General features: G+C 41.7%; 1 protein-coding gene across 2 annotated transcripts in view; it reads right to left on the reverse strand.

The window, feature by feature from the left end:
* zfr (zinc finger RNA binding protein) overlaps positions 1-6,054 on the reverse strand; it is a 131,190-nt gene extending 125,136 nt beyond the window's left edge. For both annotated transcript variants that reach the window (XM_042405595.1, XM_042405596.1), the window contains exons 1-3: positions 5,954-6,054; positions 5,693-5,774; positions 3,706-3,985 (exon numbers count right to left, since the gene is read on the reverse strand). In XM_042405595.1, the coding sequence (XP_042261529.1) occupies positions 3,706-3,985; positions 5,693-5,774; positions 5,954-5,990 (399 nt within the window). In that variant the 5' untranslated portion in view covers positions 5,991-6,054. The remainder of the gene's footprint in view (positions 1-3,705; positions 3,986-5,692; positions 5,775-5,953) is intronic.
* Positions 6,055-22,656: the final 16,602 nt, after the last annotated feature.

Consider the following 22,656-nt stretch of genomic DNA (forward strand, 5'->3'; position numbering starts at 1 on the left):
TGTATCTTTTGTTCACCGTTTGTGCTTTGATCCTTACTGTATAAAGTCTTTCCATTTCTTCTGCTCTGGGTCAGTCTACTGTATCAGAGCTCTGTGTCAGTATGCTTACTGCATTTCCGGAATGCTATTAAACCACTTCCACCACAGCAAACTTTGAACAAGGATTTGAGTGAATTTTCTTCAACACACGCGGCTCTTTATACCGTCCATATCATAAATTCAGCACATGGACTGCTCGATTAATCAAATTTTATTTTCAATTGCGATTTTGGCTTCCAATGATTATGAAAACAAGATAATCAAGATACGTTAGTGGTGCCGAATTCTGTTTCTCAATGATTCTCTGGTTTTGTCTGGTGTTGTAAATCCAGCGCATCATGTGTTGGAGCAGCCAGACAGCGCAGTGAGAGACAGAGAGAGCAGAGTCTTCCTCACAGCATGAATGTGTTTGAATTGAACAGTCAAATGTCCAGTGGTGGAAACCGACTTATTGAGACATCTACAGGCTACTTTGTTTTAGTTTCAGTCAGACTTTGGATTCTATTTAGATGTGAGGATGTTTCGCTCCGTGTAATGATCTCTCCTTTGATCCAGCAGGGTTTACATTAGCTGGTATCACATGTTGTCCGGCAGATGAAAACATCAACGGCCAAAATGTCTGGTGGGAAATAATTCAATATAAATTCATTAATAGCATATTAAATTACCTAATATTGTGTGACCTATAAGATATGTTGCCAAACGACTTAAATGTAAAAGTTAGGTTTTGCCTCCACTGTGAAGACATTGAGAGATTCACTGAGTGTTTGGTCAGATGTGACTAAATGTGTCATGAGATTGAAAAGCTGGTGCACACTCCAGCAATGGTCCTGAGTTTTGGCTCAACAGCAATTAACATGTAATTGATCAGAAGGTCTGATTTTTCAACCGGCCCTGGTGAGGATGGGAGAAACGTGTTAACATTTAGAAAAGACAATGGTGACTGAGGGAATTTAGACAAACATTTAACTCATCGCAGGATGCATGAGAGTTATAGCACCTTACAGGGCTCGAAACTAACTTTTTCCATCACCTTCCCAAAATTGTCCTGCATATTTTTGTATGTTTGGTTCCTGCATGGATCAATCTGCAGATGCGGAGCGGGATACATGATACAGCCGGTTTCATTTCTTCGTACAGCCCCGGTGAGAGGCGGGTTGAGGGAGACCACGGCAGGTGGAGGTGATGGCGGAGCTGCAGCTGCAGGCTGCCAACATGGCTGCATTAAATTAAAAACAGCAAGGCTATTTGTTCACAAAGTCCACAATAAAATGATATGATATCAATGAGTAATCGTGTGAAGTTATCATGATCTCAATATTGACCGAAGTAATCATGATTACGATTTTTGCCACAGTCGAGCAGCCCTAACATGGACCATAGACCATCGTCAGCAGTGATATCTCAGAAATGTAGTCAGTGATTAGTTTGTAACATTCATATCTAAACCAACTTTACAAGATGTAACACAACTAAGGATAAAATAAAAAGAATATTAAGAGCAAAATAAAATGTTGACTACTATGTAAATTAAAAGAATGATAAAATTAAACAAAAGTAATCAATGTTAACTTAAAAAAAAAAAAAAAAACAATCAGTGCAGCTGGTTATCAACCTAACATTGTCATGTATGCATGGTTTTTGTGCGTACATATCATTTTATGCATCTGGCCCCTGGACCATCCCAGGTCTGCTCAAGGTGGGACAGATGTTAAGTCGGTCCAGCCCAAAATAGTATAGTCATGTGAAAAAGATAGGACACCCCATAAAAACATTAAACATTTGATCTTAAACATTTGATCTTCATTTAAATATTGAGAGATATAGTTAATATAACTACACAAATTTAAAAAAAAAAAAGAAAAAAAAAATGTCTCGTAAAAAATGTTTTGTAAAATGCAATTAATATAAATGCAATTTTCTTGTGAGGAAAAGTTAGGACACTCCCACATTTATTTCTACTTTAAATGGCTAAAATTAGAACCAAGTGCACCGCATCAGGTGCAAATGATTAGATCATCATAAGAGAGGATTGTGTGGATTGCAGCCTGTCTAATTTAAACCTCAGTCATTTAGTTTTTTTGGTCTTGATTGTTATCACCATGGCGAGATCAAAAGAACTCTGTGAGGCCTTCAGAAAGAAGACTGTAGATGTGTATGAGTCTGAGAAGGGATCTAAAAAGATCTCCAAACAAATAGAAATCAGCCATTCCACTGTCTGGAAAATAATTTACAAGTGGAGAACATTTAAAAAAAACGACTGCCAACATGTCCAGCTGAGGCCGTCTTAGCAAGTTCACCCCGAGAGCAGACTGTAAGATGCTTCAGCAAGTCTCCAACAATCCTAAAATGCCATCACGGGACCTACAGCTAGCTCTTGCCAAAGATGACGTCAAAGTACATGCATCTACCTGCACAAGTTTGATTTTCTTGGAAGGTGTGCAAGGAGGAAACCCTTGCTGTAAAAAAAAAAAAAAAAATTAAAAAATAAATCAGGGCAAGAATAAAGTTTGCCAGAGCACACCTAGACAAAGACCAGGACTTCTGGAACAATGTGCTTTGGACAGATGAATCCAATGTTGAATTATTTGGGCAGAGTGACAGAAGACACGTTTGGTGCAAACCAAAGACAGCAATTGAGCAAAAGAACCTAATACCAACTGTGAAGCATGGGAGTGGAAATGTCCTGGTTTGGGGCTGCTTTGCTGCAGCAGGGCCTGGCCAGTGCACCATCACAGAATCCACTGTGGATTCTTTTTTGTATCAGAGGGTGCTTGGGGAGAAAGTGAGACCATCAGTCCAAAAGTTGAAGCTGAAAGTGGATGTGGACCATGCAACATCACAATGACAAAAAAAAAATATTCCAGTAAATCTACCAAGGAATGGCTCAAAAGAAAGAAATGGAGAGTTCTCAAATGGCTAAGTCAAAGCCCAGATCTTAATCCTATTGAGATGCTGTGGGATGATTTCAAACGGGCAGAAATCCCTCAAACATCACGCTCTGCAAAAATGCAAGGAGGAGCGGGAAAAACTTTCTCCCAGTCAATGTCTGTGTGTGTGTGTGTGTGTGTGTGTGAGTGAGTGAGTGAGTGAAAGAGCTGAAAGAGAGAAACAGCTGTTTACACGTAGTTTACCTGAAACCAGGTGATTTCAGCTTTTACGGAAAAGTCCGATATTAATATTTTATGTGCCTCTTCTGTTCATACTGCTGCTATTTTTGTTTGCATTTAAATTTAACCTCTTTCTCATTATCTGATAAACTGCCATGACTCCTGCTGTGTGAAAAACATAAAATGGTACATTTGAATTAATAGTCAGAGTTTATTTGCCCCACTGTTAAATGTTTTATCAGTATTTTACTTTGAGTTGACATCAATGAACTTAATAGCTCATCTTGTACTTTGAAAACCAAATATTGTGTTCATGTTTTGTGTTTTATAATTAGCAATGTTGTATCATGAACATACAATTGAAAATGTATTCAAAAATGTGAATGTTGCAATTATAGTTCTTAGAAAGAGGAAAATCAGGATTGGCCAAAATCTGAATCAGCAGGTCAGACTTTTAAAAAAAAAAAAAAAACAGAATTGAATTGGCCAAGAAAAATGCATCTCTAGTAGCAATCTTAAAAAAAAAAAAAAAAAAAAAAAAAAGCTAGTGGTGCACCTGGTAGTTCTGTGAGGTGACCGGTGGTGGTGGTGGAGGGACTTCAGGCTGACGCTGAGGGTATCCATAGTCAGTGGTAGCATGGGTTGGCTGGTATCCTCCATATGCTGCAGCAGTAGCAGCTGCCACAGCGACAGGCGCAGGCCTAGCTACAGCAACTGTAGCTGCAGTGGGAGCATAGGCCGCTGCCACGGTGTGTGCTGCCACAGGTGCTTGATGAACTGTGTAACTGGCCACTGTGGTGGGATGTGTGTATGCTACCCCGGCAGCTGGCTGCTGACTGGTAGAACAACACAAAAAAGAGAAGAGGTAAAAAGTTAGAAGTCAAGTTGCAATTTCCCCAAAGGTTGTGCATGGATGTGAGTATGCTCTGCATGGGAACATGGTAGGGCTGGGCGAGCTCACCTGAAATTGATATCACGATTGTCACATTTACCTTGTACACTCACACACATAGATATATGTACACTCACATGTATTTAAGGTGAATGAATATTACATACAATTCCTCTTTAATTGGCAGTTACACTTCTTGACATTTTATGCCTATTAAATGAAAACCTTGAAGAACATGAATATGACATTGATGAGAAACTTGCTCAGAATAAAACTCTGGAGACTCAGCAGCCACACATTTCTCTGTTTAACGTCTGCAGGTTAGGCTACCCCACTGTTGCTAACTTTGGGGCTAACCCCCTTCACTTTTCCAGCAGTTGGGGAAACAACAGATATGACTTTTCTTGGTCTTGAGAAAGCTATAGCATTTATTAACTAACACACTGTAGCCTGTACTGTACATTTACTGCCAGATTGACAACTTACTGCTAACCTTTTCCTCTGCTCCGCTCACAGTCACTGTCACTTTTCCGCCCCTCACTCTCTCACGTAACCTCTCACATGCCATGCGCACAAAATACACACTGCCCTATTCCTTAAAAGCAGCTATGCTACCAATAGTTTCCCAGGCAACTACACAGAGTTTGTCAACTGACTAGTTGTGGGTTATTAATTATTGTGTTATACAGTTATAACTATTAGTAAGAATGGTATGTAGGTAATGGGGTGCAGCTTGCCCCGACAGTAGTGCTTTTTACGGCGAACAATATTATATATTTTGCTGCCTTTTCAGGAGTTACAGCTACGCAGCGGTATGTATATGTATGAGTATATTATATATATGAAATTTATTATTTTTTTAAATGTACAATCTGTTATCCAAATTAATGGACAGCTCCACAAACAAAATTCAAAACACAAGACTGAGACCTGCTATGAAATGATTGACATCTTTTAGTGCACCGACTAAAACCACACAAATATATTTGTATTCTTGAGCTGTTACTTGATCCCCCATTGGTTGTTGTTCTATGTTCTATTTCCAAATATGGATCTTTATAGAGGACCATATAGACGGTGTGTCAAACGAGATTTTTAACGACGTTTTAAGACAGTGACTGATCCATCTATCAATCCATAAGGCCTTCGCTACGATAGACAATAGAGTAGCTGAGGTAAGGTAAGGTTTACCTAAGCTTTTATTTACAACCACTTATTTACAACTATTAGGTATGCAAAAACTGATATCGCCACGCGGGCAGGGGGGCGTTATAATATTATAGACCCCTATGTGGTGCTTCGGCGTCTGAACCCCTTTAAGTCATGAATGAGACTGGACTTCCTGTGTTATATTTCATTCTCTCATCTGTACCTGTATGGTAAAAACGCAAGGGGCATCAACGCACCCTCTTGAGTAATGCCTTTTTCAGTCTGAACGCCCGATTAAGTCCAACTGCAACAGCAGAGGGATAAACGCCCCCTCCCCCAGCTTGAACAATGGCAGCAGTGAGAAATATAAAGTCTGCACAGACGTATGACATACACGATATACAGAATCCGCTAACGTTACCGTTAGAGCTAAAAAAAAAAAACAAAAAAAAAAAAACATTGCGCAGCGTATTGAAAATCCGAGTGTTGAAGGTCGCCTTACCTGTACTGAGCGGCAGCGCCATGGGTAAAACCGAAGTAATTGCCGGTAGCCATTTTGGCATCTTCACCAAGCCGGCTGGGCACTGCGGAGGACAGACATACAGGACAAAGCTAAGCTAACTGTTAGCAGCAGGCTGAAATGAGCGCTCCAGCGAATACCCACCAACGTCACTATCTTAACATTGCTTCTCAGCTTATAAAGTTACTTACGCCTTTCTAGCAAACTGTACAGTAATCTCCGCATGTTTGGAACCGTACTTACCATAGGTGAAGGATACTACTGGACATATGGGAATCATTGGTTTCGTATGTTCTACCGTCGTCCGAGCACACCAGCCTATTTATACTGCATGTCGTACCCGGAAATGCCGTCTTGGCGCCTGCGCGGAGGGAACGGGCGATGGACATCATACAATTGATGTTAATAGTTATCTTAAAATAATAAGCCTAATTGCTTTTTTTCCTCTACCGGGAATGTTTTTAATTAGGGCCCGAGCACGAAAGAGCCAGGAGCCCAACAGTCCCTGGCACTGAAAGTGCGAGGAACCTATTGTTTTTCGAAGCGTTTATTATTATTATTATTATTATTATTATTATTATTATTATTATTATTATTATTATTATTATTAGGGCCCGAGCCAAAAGTGCCCGGGACACTTCAAATTTGGTAGGTTACACCTAAAGGACTTTGTGACGCTAAATTGCAAAGCTTTTTATATTACATGGAACGGCCTTGGTGTGGCATGCCAGTGAATCTTGCCCAAAACATGTTTGGGGCATTAAACAGGAAGTTGCTGTAACTCCACTTTACATTGTTCAATCTGCCCCAGTATTGTCATGCTTGATAAGAGTCCTGGGCCTGAACACATCTACATGTCAATATTGAGTCATAGTCATAGCGCCACCTACTGACAACAGGAAGTCAGCCTTATATGACAAATATCATCCGATATTCATGGAATATACATGGTGCGGTCTACACATGATATACAATAACATGACTTATAATTAGTGGGTGTTCTCTATCGCCACATATTGGATGCAGGAAGTGATATTTAACTCCTTTGTGCATTGTCCGATATTCATGAAAATGCATATGCCCTTAAATCGACCTCCACTAAATACGTTGTCGCATTAATGACTCTCTTGCGTTGCACCGCATACTGGCAACAAAACATTCAGTCTTGTTTGACAAAAATCATCCGATTCATGTGAAAATTTGCAGGGTGTGGTCTGCACTTATTACTTATTACTATATAGCAACATGAAGTATAATTAGTGGGTGTTGTGTAGTGGCACATAGAGCACACAGAAAGTAATATTTAACTTGTTCGTGCAACCTCTGGTAAGAGCCCGGTCCTGAAAACATCTGCATGCCCACTGTAAAGCCCTTTGACTGCAGCGCACCTCAACGTGCGCAAACATACAAGAGACTGATCATCGCTGCTTGCAGCTTTAATTAGGGCCCGAGCACCTGGTGGTGCAAAGGCCCTATTGTATCTGAATGAATTATTAGGGCCCGAGCACCGAACAGTGCGAAGGCCCTATTGTAACTCAAGGAATTATTATTCTTCTCCATGAAGATAGGCATTTTTTAGGGGCTAAAGGTGCTCGAAAACGTATAAAATTTTGCACATTTGTGGTGAAAAATTTAATATTTGATGGTTCTTGGGCATGGGCGTGGCAAAATGGCTCGATGGCGCCCCCTATAATAATTCAACAACGCAACCCCCGCACCACGTTGTATGAACGTGGACCTACATGTATGAAAATCAGTACACACATATTATGCCAGGGCGCACAAAAAAGTATCTATATCCATATCTTAAACTCAACAGGAAGTTGGCCATTTCGAATTTACTGTTCTGTTTTTGTGATTTCAGTGCCTTATACTTTAACAAACTTCTACGGAATTCATCATCACGACTTCAAAATCAGTGTGTGTCATCTAGACTAGTTTGTGATCAAAAGTTATAAAAAGATTTAGCTATTGTTGAAGCATGTTGCTGTGGCGTGGCGTTGAGTTTTGATGTTTCGCCAAGACAGTGGAAATTGTTATAACTTTAGTGTAAATGCTCCAGTCTGCACCAAACTTTACATGGTTGATAAGAGTCCCGGCCTGAACACGTCTACATGACAATATTCCATCAGTGATGCAAACTGGCTGAATAACGCCCCCTACAAAATTTCAACAAAGCAGCCCCAGCAGTAGGCAAAATCATGAACAATGAGAGTGATGTTTATCTTCTTCTTGCACTGTCTGAAAACAGCCCGGGTCTGAGGACATTTACATGCCCATGACAGAAGCCCTTCGACTGCACCACGCCCCGTCGTGCGCAAGGGTGCGAGGGCCCAATCATCGCTGCTTGCAGCTTTAATTAGCTGGCTGTGCTTCCCTCCGGTCATGCTGTGGCTAACGCTCCGTTAGCCTCCCAGCTAACGTTAGCCTCGTCTCTCCAGCTGGATCCAACCGGAGCACTGAGCCCCGGTAAGTTATTCAGGTTAAAGTGGGAAGAAGCAGCGGGTCTGTCGGGCAGCTGAGTGAAGTGGAGCCTGCAGAGGATACACCGGGACTGTCGGTGTGAAACAGTCCGCGGAGGAGCTTCTGTGTTCAGCTGCACAGACAGGAAACACTTTGGCTGCCAGGATGTACCACTATGTTTGGAAAAAAAATTTCGTCTTTGGTTTATGCCGGTCAATGGCAACCAGCGTATTAGGTGCATTACCACCACTTCCTGCTCCGGACTGTGGACCAGAGATTAAATCCTACACATTAATCCTGTCTGTCTAATAAACTCAAAGAAAACTCTACTGCTCCTCCAACTTGGCAGGTTCATTAAAGTTTTAATGCTGAGCTACTGAACTCCAGTCTTCCTAAGTTCTTCCTTCATATATTGTCTTTCTTGATCATAGTATAATCTGTGTTTGTACGCATAATAGTCTCCTCAGCCAGCTGGTAAAAATATGTGCATATATCGGTATTGGCATCGGCAATCGGCCACAATGAGTTGGAAATATCGGCATATCGGATATCGGCAAAAAATCCAATATTGTACATCCCTAGTTAAAAATCTTTAATTTTCTAAAAATGAACTTGATGAAAATTAGGAAATTAATTTATTTTACACACAAACTCATCAAGACTTTTCAATTTACTAATTGAAATTCAAGTGAATGGGTGCAAAACTTGCATGATTTGATGACACAGGTGTGAGGTCACCCTGCAGAAAATTCTCATCCTCACACTGTTGAGATTTGATATTTCGCCATGACAGAGGAAGTTGCTATAACTTTATTGTAAATGCTCCAGTCTGCACCAAACTTTACATGTTTGATAAGACTCCCGGCCTGAGCATGTGTACATGACAGTATTCCATCAGTGATGAAAACTGGCTGAATAGCGTCCCCTATGAAATTTCAGCGAAGCAGCCCCAACAGCAGGCAAAACAGTGGACAAAGGAAGTGATGTTTATCTCCTTCTTGCACTGTCTGAAAACAGCCCAGGTCTGAAGACATCTACATGCCCATGACAGAAGCCCTTTGACTGCACCGCGGCCCAACGTGCGTGGAGGTGCGAAGGCCTGTTAACGGTGGTTGTAGCTTTAATTATCATGTATTTTACAATAATTATAGATCTTATATGTATCATTCAGTAGTGGGGATGACCTATGAGGGGAAGGGAAAAAATGGAGTGAGAGTGACAGTTTAGTGATAAAGGCCTTTGTTAGGGCCTGAGCACCTAGCGGTTCGCTCAAACTCTCCATTCAAATATATGAGTATTTTTCTGTGTCCAGCTGCAGTTACTTATTGTCTCTACACACCTGACAGTACACATTTCAATCAAACTTTGACCAGGTCATGTGGGTCAAAAGTCTTTTCTTTTCTAAAAATAGATGATGAATATTAGGAAATTAATTTGTTTTAAACACAAACTCCTCAGGAGTTTTAACTTTACTAACTGAAATTCAAGTGAATGGGCCTAAAACTTGCATAATTTTGATGACACAGGTGTGAGCAACACAGACGGAAGGAAGTGATGTTTATCTCCTTGCACTGTCTGAAAACAGCCCGGGTCTGAAGACATCAACATGCCCGTGACAGAGGCCCTTCGATTGCTTTGCGGCCTGATGTGCACGGAGGCACGAGGGCCCGTTCAACACTGCTTGCAGCTTCAATTCAATCTTTTAGTGCCTGAGCCCCAAAGGGGCGAAGACCCTTTTGTATCTGTTGTGTTTCTTTCTTTCTTTATTATCTCGCCACTTCAGACCTAAATTTGACCCCCTAAACATGCTCAAAAACTCACCAAATTTGGCATGCACATCAGGTCTGGTGAAAAATTTGATGAAATGTAAAAATTAACCCCCAAAGTGCCAAAATGAGCTATCTGGCGCCAACTATGTATCTAAAATGGCCGCTACGGCCCGTAGGAATGTCATGGAGAGATGGAACAAAAACTCAATTGTTCGTCTCATCAAGACCTACAAATCATATGCTGACACCCCTGACCTAAATCCAAGAGGAAGTCCACAATTAGTCTGTCAATATAATTTTGGCCCCTGAACAAACGCTATCTTCTCCGAGAGCGTTAACGGTATCGACTTCAAACTTTGATACATGACTTACGACACTGTGCTGAAAAAAGTTGTTAAAAACTTTGTAATAACTCAAACAGTTTGGATTTGATAAGCCCCGAAATTTGCAGTGCCACATCACCCTTACAATGTAAAGTAATGGGGAGGCATGACCTTTGTGTCAAACAGAGGCTTCTGACATCTTAACTATAAGTCTGACCACTTTCAAACCTGTATCAATGGCTTCGCAACGAAATTTCCTAGAAATTAAAGCTGCAAGCAGCATTGAACAGGCCTTGGCGCCATTGTGCACGTCGGGCCGCAGCACAATCGAAGGGCTTCTTTGATGGTAAATTGAAAACCCTTGATGAGTTTGTGTGTAAAACAAATTAATTTCCTAATTTTCATCAATTCTATTTTGAGGAATGTAAAGACTTTTAACTAAGGATGCACGACATTGGATTTTTGCCGATATCCGATATGCTGATATTTCCAACTCATTGTGGCCCATTGCTGATGCCGATATGTACACATATTTTTATCAGCTGGCTGAGGAGGCTATTATGCATGCAAGCAAAGATTATACTATGATCAAGAAAGACAATGTATGAAGGAAGAACTTAGGAAGACTGGAGTTCAGTAGCTCATCATTCAAGTTCTTCCCTCATATAGGCTATAGTCTTTCTTGATCATTAGTACAATATATGATTTCATGTATAATAGTCTCCTCAGCCAAGTGGAAAATATATGTGCATATATCAACATCGGCAACTGGCAAAAATGACAGTCAAAAAGTGATCATGTTAAATAATCATGATCTCAATACTGAACAAAAATAATCATAATTATGATTTTTGCCATAATCAAGCACCCCTAAAAACAACATAAATTGTGATTTACATACACACACACACACACACACACACACACACACACACACAAAGAGTTTAAATATGTATGTGATAAATTGTAAATATGTATGTAATGAATTGTTTTTTTAAGAAACTGTTACTTGAGCATTTTTCAGTGTGCTCCTAAAGTTATATGTGGGCTCCTAATTAGGAGCACATGTACTCCTTGAAAAAAAAGTAAGGATTGAACACTGCTGTCGGATGTGTAGAAACACTAAGTAACTGGAGTGTGGCGCAGTCCAAGGGCTTCTGTCACAGGCATGTAGATGTTTTCAGACCTGGGCTGACAGGTCTTACTTTACCCATCCCCCCTCCCATTCTCTCTCTCTCCCTCTCAGCTAGAGAAGGATTTCAGAGTACTCTTCTTGTCAAATATCCTCACAAATCCGATGACTTTGGCCAAATCCTACATAAACATCACATTTTTAAAATGTGTTTGTTTCTTTCTTATTAGGGCCCGAGCGCTGACCAGCGCGAAGCCCTCTTGTTTCCAAAGGAATTATTAGGGCCTGAGCCCAAAGGGCGAAGACCCTATTGTTTTTCGTGTGTTTGTTTCTTTCTTATTAGGGCCTGAGCCCAAAGGGCGAAGACCCTATTGTTTTTCGTGTGTTTGTTTCTTTCTTATTATTATTATTAGGGCCTGAGCCCAAAGGGCGAAGACCCTATTGTTTTTCGTGTGTTTGTTTCTTTCTTATTATTAGGGCCTGAGCCCAAAGGGCGAAGACCCTATTGTTTTTCGTGCGTTTGTTTCTTTATTAGGGCCTGAGCCCAAAGGGCAAAGACCCTATTGTTTTTCGTGTGTTTGTTTCTTTCTTTATTATTAGGGCCTGAGCCCAAAGGGCGAAGACCCTATTGTTTTTCGTGCGTTTGTTTCTTTATTATTCTTTCTTTATTAATCCGCCACTTCAACTCTAAATTTGACCCCCTAAACATGCTCAAAAACTCACCAAACTTGGCACGCTCATCAGGTCTGGTGAAAAATTTGATAAAATGTAAAAATTAACCCCCGAAGTGCCAAAATGTGCTCGAGAGCGCCACCTATGTATCTAAAACGGCCACCACGGCCCGTAGGAATGTCGTAGAGAGATCGAACCAAAACTCAATTGTTCGTCTCATCAAGACCTACAAATCATACGCTGACACCCCTGACCTAAATCCAACAGGAAGTCTGCAATCAGCTTTTCAAAATAAGACTTTGCCCCAATTTTGGCCCCCGAACAAACGCTATCTCCTCCGAAGGCGTTAATGGTATCGGCTTCAAACTTGAATACATGACTTATCACACTGTGTTGAGCAAAAGTTATTAAAAACTTTGTAATAACTCGAACGGTTTAGATTTAGTAAGCCCTGAAAGTTGGAGTGCGACATTACACCTTACAATGTAAACCAATGGGGAGGCAATCTCTGGGCATGGACTTTGTGCCAAACTGGGGCATCTGGCGTCTAAACTATAAGTCCGACCACTTTCAAACCTGTATCAATGGATTCGCGACGAAAATTCCTACAAAAAAATGTGATTTTTATGTAGGATTTGGCCAAAGTCATGGGATTTATGAGGATATTTCACAAGAAGCGTTCTCTAATATCCTCCTCTCCAACTGCTCCTGGTGATGTCACTCCCTCAGTGCTCTGAAACATTCCGCAATACACACTCATTATAAAATCACAGGAGGAGCAAGAAAAGACTTTAAAACTCACACTCTAATATCTCAAAAACAATAAAATATAGAAAACACATGTAAATTCAAGATTTGTAGGTCAAAGTCTCGTGGCTCATTTAAAGTTCAAATGAAGTTTGTATCTAAAATTATGTGGAAGCAGTAAATGTTCAAAAAGGTGTGGGTTCGCTCACACTCTCCATTCAAATATATGAGTATTTTTCTGTGTCCAGCTGCAGTTACTTATTGTCTCTACACACCTGACAGTACACATGTCAATCAAACTTTCAAAATAAAAGCACACCGCACTTGTAAGAAATATCCCTCATTTTTAAAAAGCGTGATCTGATCCCGACGGGCCAGAGTGCAACAGGAAGTATCATGCGTCGTTCTTTGTTGTATTACTCCTAGGAAATTTGGCCGATGCACCTGAAATTGACTCAGCTAAGATGTAAGACCTTGGTGATGCTACATTGGGCAGGTCATGACCCATGACCAAACGCCGTTGCCATGGCGACACATCCTTCGCCATGAAATACGATGCTGTATTTTAGGGACAAGGGATGGGTCAACAATCACAAAACTTGGCACACATGTCTGGAGTGACACCAGTTAAAATCCTCGATACTTCATTTGCATAGACGTGACAATATGGCTCAACAGCGCCCCCTTGAAAATTTCAAAATTGTAGCCCCGCCTTCCAGATTAACCTAGGAAAAAGAAATTCGGGAGGCTTATGTATCATGTGAAGACGCACAAAAAAGCCTCTTGGAGCCGTATTGTAAGTCCTACAGGAAGTCGGCCATCTTGATAAAAGTGGTCATTTTTCGCGTTTATGTATCTCATCATTTGTTCACCCTTGAATGATTATCTCTCAGATATTAACATTCTAGGTGAACTCCCATTTATGAGATTACCCTGTTCGGTTATTAGTCCCGGTTTCGGGGTGGTGCTTCGTATTTGTTAGTTCATATTAATAATTCTGTTAATTGTTATAATTATTTATTATTGATAATTGATAATTATAGCAAATAATCAACTGTGTTCCTCGCAGATCCTACAGTTGGTGCCTGAATTATTGATTAAGGTTAACAATATTTTGATTTCATAATTCATAATTGTCTGTGAACAGAGGGGTGGGCTCACAGAGAGACACTGGTTAGTATTGTGTGTAAAAAGACTCTCACACTAATCATCTCCAAACGTTTTCTTGGTTCCCACAAGCTCAACTGACTGCGCCGCGGCCCGACGTGCGCAAGGGCGCGAAGGCCCGTTCAACGCTGCTTGCAGCTTTAATTACGCCACTTTAACTCTAAATTTGACCCCCTAAATATGCTCAAAAACTCACCAAATTTGGCACGCACATCAGGTCTGGTGAAAAATTTGATAAAATGTAAAAATTAAACCCCAAAGTGCCAAAATGTGCTCTCTAGCGCCACCTATGTATCTAAAACGGCCACCACAGCCCGTAGGAATGTCGTAGAGAGATCGAACCAAAACTCAATTATTCGTCTCATCAAGACCTACAAATCATACGCTGACACCCCTGACCTAAATCCAACAGGAAATCTGCAATGTCAATTTCAAAATACGATTTTTTGCCAATTTTGGACCTTGAATAAACGCTATCTCCTCCTAGGGCGTTAATGGTATCGGCTTCAAACTTTAATACATGACTTATCACACTGTGTTGAGCAAAAGTTATTAAAAACTTTGTAATAACTCGAACGGTTTAGATTTAGTAAGCCCTGAAAGTTGGAGTGCGACATTACACCTTACAATGTAAACCAATGGGGAGGCAAATTCTGGGCATGGACTTTGTGCCAAACTGGGGCATCTGGCGTCTAAACTATAAGTCCCACCACTTTCAAACCTGTATCAATGGATTCGCGACGAAAATTCCTACAAAAAAATGATATTTTTATGTAGGATTTGGCCAAAGTTATGGGATTTATGAGGATATTTCACAAGTAGAGTACACTAATATCCTCTCTGCAGCTGTGAGGGAGAGAGAGAGAATGGGAGGGGGGGATGGGTAAAGTAAACATCTACTGCCTGTGACAGAAGCCCTTGGACTGGCCACACTCCACTTACTTAGTGTGTCTACATATCTGACAGCAGTGTTCAATCCCTACTTCTTTTCAAGGAGTACATGTGCTCCTAAATGAAAGAAATTAGGAGCATATATATAACTTTAGGAGCACACTGAAAAATGTGCAAGTAAGAGTTTCTTAAAGAAAACAATTCATTACATACATATTTACAATTGATCACATACATATTTAAACTCTGTGTGTGTGTGTGTGTGTGTGTGTGTGTGTGTGTGTGTATGTAAATCACAATTTGCTGTTTTTAGGGGTCCTTGATAATGGCAAAAATTATAATCACAATCATTTTTGTTCAATATTGAGATCATGATTATTTAACATGATTACTTTTTGACTGTCATCTTCTCCAATTGCTGTTGTTCATACATGCACATATTTTTTCTAACTTGGCTGAGGAGACTATTACATATGTAATCATATATTGTAGTAATGATTAAGAAAAACTATAGCCTATATGAGGGAAAAACTCAGGAAGGCTGGAGTTCCGGAGCTCCGTATTAAAACTGTAAGGGACCTGCCATGAGGGTGGAGCAAACTCCATTTCCAAGGATGCTTTGCGATTTTCACACCTCAGCAGGGAGCAGTCAACATCGGTCCCTCATTGGCGGAGACGCTCCTGCACAGCGGAGCGTCCTGAGGACGCAGCCATGACATCACCACCTCTTTATAAGCGAGCACGCCCAATCTACACGTCTTTCCCATGTCACTGAGCTAGGGGTAACTCCTGTTCCCCTGTGAGTTAGCTTGACTACCCCACGAACATGTTTTCCCCTCATCGGACGAGACGAGACTTTGCCCGTGTTCACCCGAACACATTCCTGGACCCGAGAGAGACCGCTGCTGCAACCAGCGTCCTCAAATTCCCCCGAGAAAGAGGAAATGAAGTTACTTCGGGATAACGTGGACCGGCTCTGCCCTGCGCGTCTTCGCCGAGTCGTCTCTGCTGCTCTCTCCGCCACTCCACTCAGAGCCAGCTGCCGTGTTTTCGCCGACCTGTTTTACCTTGATGGTCACGGTGTTTTTCCGCAGGTTTCACTTCACTCAGCTGGCCGACAGACCCGCTGATTCTCTCTGCTTTAACCTAAATAGCAATTCGGGACTCGGTGCTCCGTTTGGATCTAAACAGAGAGCCGGGGTTAGCTGAGAGGCTAGCAGAGGCTAACTGGTTGTGCTTCTTTCGGTCATGCTGCAATTAACGCTCCGCTGCTGCCTGTTTTCCGCTTTAACCTAAATAACAAATCGGGACTCGGTGCTCCGTTTGGATCTAAACAGAGAGCCGGGGTTAGCTGAGAGGCTAGCAGAGGCTAACTGGTTGTGCTTCTTTCGGTCATGCTGCAGTTAACGCTCCGCTGCTGCCTGTTTGCTGCCTGTTCTCCGCTTTAACCTAAATAACAAATCGGGACTCGGTGCTCCGTTTGGACCTAAACAGAGAGCCGGGGTTAGCTGAGAGGCTAGCAGAGGCTAACTGGTTGTGCTTCTTTCGGTCATGCTGCAGTTAACGCTCCGCTGCTGCCTGTTTGCTGCCTGTTAGTTGTGTTCACCACGCTAGACTATTTTGTGTTTGTCCCGCTCGGGACTACATTGTTTGTGCTGCCGTGAGTGAGAAAGTAAACTGATTTGTCGATCTGAAACCAGACAACGTGCGTTACAGACTGCCGTCCATACGTGCGCTCTCTGTGGAAAAAGAACCGCTTCTCTCTCTCTCACGATCGCTTTCCCTCCTCCCTCTCTTGTGACTAACACCATACTCACGTGCGCACAGATACACGCACCGACATCGTTTTGCACATCTGATGGTCAGATAACGTGGGACAAAAGTGTCCAACCTGCAAGTGTCCAACCCTGTGCAAAGCTGTTTGTGTTTTGTTTGGTAGAATTAGATTTTAGAATAGCTATTTATTGAATGAAGCATTTGTTAACTTTGTTAATTTTGCTAAGTTTAATAAACACTGTTATATCTTTAAAGAGAAGTTCTTTAGTCATTATTGGTAACATATTGTGAAAAGTGGCTGATTGAAGGAGTCAGAGCTCGAATTCAACCGTTCTTTGTTCACCCTTGAATGATTATCTCTCAGATATGAACATTCTAGGTGAACTCCCATTTATGAGGCTACCTTGCTCGGTTATTGGTCCCGGTTTCGGGGTGGTGCTTCGTATCTGTTAGTTCATATTAATAATTCTGTTAATTGTTATAATTAATTATTATTGATAATTGATAATTATAGCAAATAATTAACTGTGTTCTTCGCAGATCCTACAGTTGGTACCTGAATTATTGATTAAGGTTAACAATATTTTGATTTCATAATCCATAATTGTCTGTGAACAGAGGGGTGGGCTCACAGAGAGACACTGGTTAGTATTGTGTGTCAAAAGACTCTCACACTGATCATCTCCAAACGTTTTCTTGGTTCCCAGAAGCTCAGCTGACTGCGCCGCGGCCCACTGTGCGCAAGGGCGCGAAGGCCCGTTCAACGCTGCTTGCAGCTTTAATTAGGGCCTGAGCCCAAAGGGCGAAGACCCTCTTGTTTTTCGTGCGTTTGTTTCTTTATTATTAGGGCCTGAGCCCAAAGGGCGAAGACCCTATTGTTTTTCGTGTGTTTGTTTCTTTATTATTAGGGCCTGAGCCCAAAGGGCGAAGACCCTATTGTTTTTCGTGCGTTTGTTTCTTTATTATTATTATTATTCTTTCTTTCTTGTTACGCGACTTTAACTCTAAATTTGACCCCCTAAACATGCTCAAAAACTCACCAAATTTGGCACGCACATCAGGAATGGTGAAAAATTTGATAAAATGTAAAAATTAAACCCCAAAGTGCCAAAATGTGCTCTCTAGCGCCACCTATGTATCTAAAACGGCCACCACGGCCCGTAGGAATGTCGTAGAGAGATCGAACCAAAACCCAATTATTCGTCTCATCAAGACCTACAAATCATACGCTGACACCCCTGACCTAAATCCAACAGGAAATCTGCAATGTCAATTTCAAAGTATGATTTTTTGCCAATTTTGGACCTTGAATAAACGCTATCTCCTCCTAGGGCGTTAATGGTATCGGCTTCAAACTTTAATACATGACTTATCACACTGTGTTGAGCAAAAGTTATTAAAAACTTTGTAATAACTCGAACGGTTTAGATTTAGTAAGCCCTGAAAGTTGGAGTGCGACATTACACCTTACAATGTAAACCAATGGGGAGGCAAATTCTGGGCATGGACTTTGTGCCAAACTGGGGCATCTGGCGTCTAAACTATAAGTCCCACCACTTTCAAACCTGTATCAATGGATTCGCGACGAAAATTCCTACAAAAAAATGATATTTTTATGTAGGATTTGGCCAAAGTTATGGGATTTATGAGGATTTTTCACAAGAAGATCACTTTGAAATCTTTCCTTCCAACTGTGAGGGAGAGAGAGAGAATGGGAGGGGGGGGATGGGTAAAGTAAACATCTACTGCCTGTGACAGAAGCCCTTGGACTGCACCACACTCCACTTACTTAGTGCTTTCACACATGTGACAGCAGTGTTCAATCCTTACTTCTTTTCAAGGAGCGCATGTGCTCCTAAATGAAAGAAATTAGGAGCATACATATAACTTTAGGAGCACACTGAAAAATGTTCAAGTAAGAGTTTCTTACAGAAAACAATTCATTTCATACATATTTACAATTTATCACATACATATTTAAACTCTGTGTGTGTGTTTGTGTGTGTGTTTGTGTGTGTGTGTGTGTGTATGTAAATCACAATTAGCTGTTTTTAGGGGTGCTTGTTTATGGCAAAAATTATAATCACAATCATTTTTGTTCAATATTGAGATCATGATTATTTAACATGATTACTTTTTGCCTGTCATCTTCTGCAATTGCTGTTGTTCATACATGCACATATTTTTTCTAACTTGGCTGAGGAGACTATTACACATCTAATCATATATTGTAGTAATGATTAAGAAAAAGTATAGCCTATATGAGGGAAAAACTCAGGAAGGCTGGAGCTCCGGAGCTCCGTATTAAAACTGTAATGGACCTGCCATGAGGGTGGAGCAAACTCCATTTCCAAGAATGCTTTGCGATTTTCACACCTCAGCAGGGAGCAGTCAATATCGGTCCCTCATTGGCGGAGACGCTCCTGCACAGCGGAGCGTCCTGAGGACGCAGCCATGACATCACCACCCCTTAATAAGCGAGCACGCCCGAAATATACGTCTTTCCCATGTCACTGAGCTAGGGTTAACTCCTGTTCCCCTGTGAGTTAGCTTGACTACCCCACGAACATGTTTTCCCCTCATCGAAGACTCCCCTCGTCGGACGAGACGAGACTTTGCCCGTGTTCACCCGAACACATTCCTGGACCCGAGAGAGACCGCTGCTGCAACCAGCGTCCTCAAATTCCCCCGGAGAAAGAGGAAATGAGGTTACTTCGGGATAACGTGGACCGGCTCTGCCCTGCGCGTCTTCGCCGAGTCATCTCTGCTGTTCTCTCCGCCACTCCACTCAGAGCCAGCTGCCGTGTTTTCGCCGACCTGTTTTACCTTGATGGTCACGGTGTTTTTTCCGCAGGTTACACTTCACTCAGCTGGCCGACAGACCCGCTGATTCTCTCCGCTTTAACCTAAATAGCAATTCGGGACTCGGTGCTCCGTTTGGATCTAAACAGAGAGCCGGGGTTAGCTGAGAGGCTAGCAGAGGCTAACTGGTTGTGCTTCTTTCGGTCATGCTGCAGTTAACGCTCCGCTGCTGCCTGTTTGCTGCCTGTTAGTTGTGTTCACCACGCTTGACTATTTTGTGTTTGTCCCGCTCGGGACTACTGTGTTTGTGCTGCCGTGAGTGAGAAAGTAAACTGATTTGTCGATCTTAAACCAGACAACGTGCGTTACAGACTGCCGTCCATACGTGCGCTCTCTGTGGAAAAAGAACCGCTTCTCTCTCTCTCACGATCGCTCTCCCTCCTCCCTCTCTTGTGACTAACACCATACTCACGTGCGCACAGATACACGCACCGACATCGTTTTGCACATCTGATGGTCAGATAACGTCGGACAAAAGTGTCCAACCTGCAAGTGTCTAACCCTGTGCAAAGCTGTTTGTGTTTTGTTTGGTAGAATTAGATTTTAGAATAGCTATTTATTGAATGAAGCATTTGTTAACTTTGTTAATTTTGCTAAGTTTCATAAACACTGTTATATCTTTAAAGAGAAGTTCTTTAGTCATTATTGGTAACATATTGTGAAAAGTGGCTGATTGAAGGAGTCAGAGCTCGAATTCAACCCTTCTTTGTTCACCCTTGACTGATTATCTCTCAGATATTAACATTCTAGGTGAACTCCCATTTATGAGACTACCTTGCTCGGTTATTGGCCCCGGTTTCGGGGTGGTGCTTCGTATCTGTTAGTTCATATTAATAATTCTGTTAATTGTTATAATTAATTATTATTGATAATTGATAATTATAGCAAATAATTAACTGTGTTCTTCGCAGATTCCTACAGTTGGTACCTGAATTACTGATTAAGGTTAACAATATTTTGATGTCATAATTCATAATTGTCTGTGAACGGAGGGGTGGGCTCACAGAGAGACACTGGTTAGTATTGTGTGTAAAAAGACTCTCACACTGATCATCTCCAAACGCTTTCTTGGTTCCCACAAGCTCAACTGACTGCGCCGCGGCCCGCTGTGCGCAAGGGCGCGAAGGCCCGTTCAACGCTGCTTGCAGCTTTAATTAGGGCCTGAGCCCAAAGGGCGAAGACCCTATTGTTTTTCGTGTGTTTGTTTGTTTCTTATTATTATTATTAGGGCCTGAGCCCAAAGGGCGAAGACCCTATTGTTTTTCGTGCGTTTGTTTCTTTATTATTAGGGCCTGAGCCCAAAGGGCGAAGACCCTATTGTTTTTCGTGTGTTTCTTTCTTTCTTCTTTATTATTACGCCACTTTAACTCTAAATGTGACCCCCTAAACATGCTCAAAAACTCACCAAATTTGGCACGCACATCAGGAATGGTGAAAAATTTGATAAAATGTAAAAATTAAACCCCAAAGTGCCAAAATGTGCTCTCTAGCGCCACCTATGTATCTAAAACGGCCGCCACGGCCCGTAGGAATGTCGTAGATAGATCGAACCAAAACTCAATTATTCGTCTCATCAAGACCTACAAATCATACGCTGACACCCCTGACCTAAATCCAACAGGAAATCTGCAATATCAATTTCAAAATACCATTTTTTGCCAATTTTGGACCTTGAATAAACGCTATCTCCTCCTAGGGTGTTAATGGTATCGACTTCAAACTTTAATACATGACTTATCACACTGTGTTGAGCAAAAGTTATTAAAAACTTTGTAATAACTCGAACGGTTTAGATTTAGTAAGCCCTGAAAGTTGGAGTGCGACATTACACCTTACAATGTAAACCAATGGGGAGGCAAATTCTGGGCATGGACTTTGTGCCAAACTGGGGCATCTGGCGTCTAAACTATAAGTCCCACCACTTTCAAACCTGTATCAATGGATTCGCGACGAAAATTCCTACAAAAAAATGATATTTTTATGTAGGATTTGGCCAAAGTTATGGGATTTATGAGGATATCTCACAAGAAGATCACTTTGAAATCTTTCCTTCCAACTGTGAGGGAGAGAGAGAATGGGAGGGGGGGGATGGGTAAAGTAAACATCTACTGCCTGTGACAGAAGCCCTTGGACTGCACCACACTCCACTTACTTAGTGCTTTTACACATGTGACAGCAGTGTTCAATCCTTACTTCTTTTCAAGGAGCGCATGTGCTCCTAAATGAAAGAAATTAGGAGCATACATATAACTTTAGGAGCACACTGAAAAATGTTCAAGTAAGAGTTTCTTACAGAAAACGATTCATTTCATACATATTTACAATTTATCACATACATATTTAAACTCTGTGTGTGTGTGTGTGTGTGTGTGTGTGTGTGTGTGTGTGTGTGTGTGTGTGTAAATCACAATTTGCTGTTTTTAGGGGTGCTTGATTATGGCAAAAATTATAATCACAATCATTTTTGTTCAATATTGAGATCACGATTATTTAACATGATTACTTTTTGCCTGTCATCTTCTCCAATTGCTGTTGTTCATACATGCACATATTTTTTCTAACTTGGCTGAGGAGACTATTACACATCTAATCATATATTGTAGTAATGATTAAGAAAAACTATAGCCTATATGAGGGAAAAACTCAGGAAGGCTGGAGTTCTGGAGCTCCGTATTAAAACTGTAATGGACCTGCCATGAGGGTGGAGCAAACTCCATTTCCAAGAATGCTTTGCGATTTTCACACCTCAGCAGGGAGCAGTCAACATCGGTCCCTCATTGGCGGAGACGCTCCTGCACAGCGGAGTGTCCTGAGGACGCAGCCATGACATCACCACCCCTTCATAAGCGAGCACGCCCGGAATACACGTCTTTCCCATGTCACTGAGCTAGGGGTAACTCCTGTTCCCCTGTGAGTTAGCTTGACTACCCCACGAACATGTTTTCACCTCATCGAAGACTCCCCTCGTCGGACGAGACGAGACTTTGCCCGTGTTCACCCGAACACATTCCTGGACCCGAGAGAGACCGCTGCTGCAACCAGCGTCCTCAAATTCCCCCGAGAAAGAGGAAATGAAGTTACTTCGGGATAACGTGGACCGGCTCTGCCCTGCGCGTCTTCGCCGAGTCGTCTCTGCTGTTCTCT

This window comes from Thunnus maccoyii, unplaced genomic scaffold, assembly GCF_910596095.1.
Source record: "Thunnus maccoyii unplaced genomic scaffold, fThuMac1.1, whole genome shotgun sequence".
NCBI lineage: Eukaryota > Metazoa > Chordata > Actinopteri > Scombriformes > Scombridae > Thunnus > Thunnus maccoyii.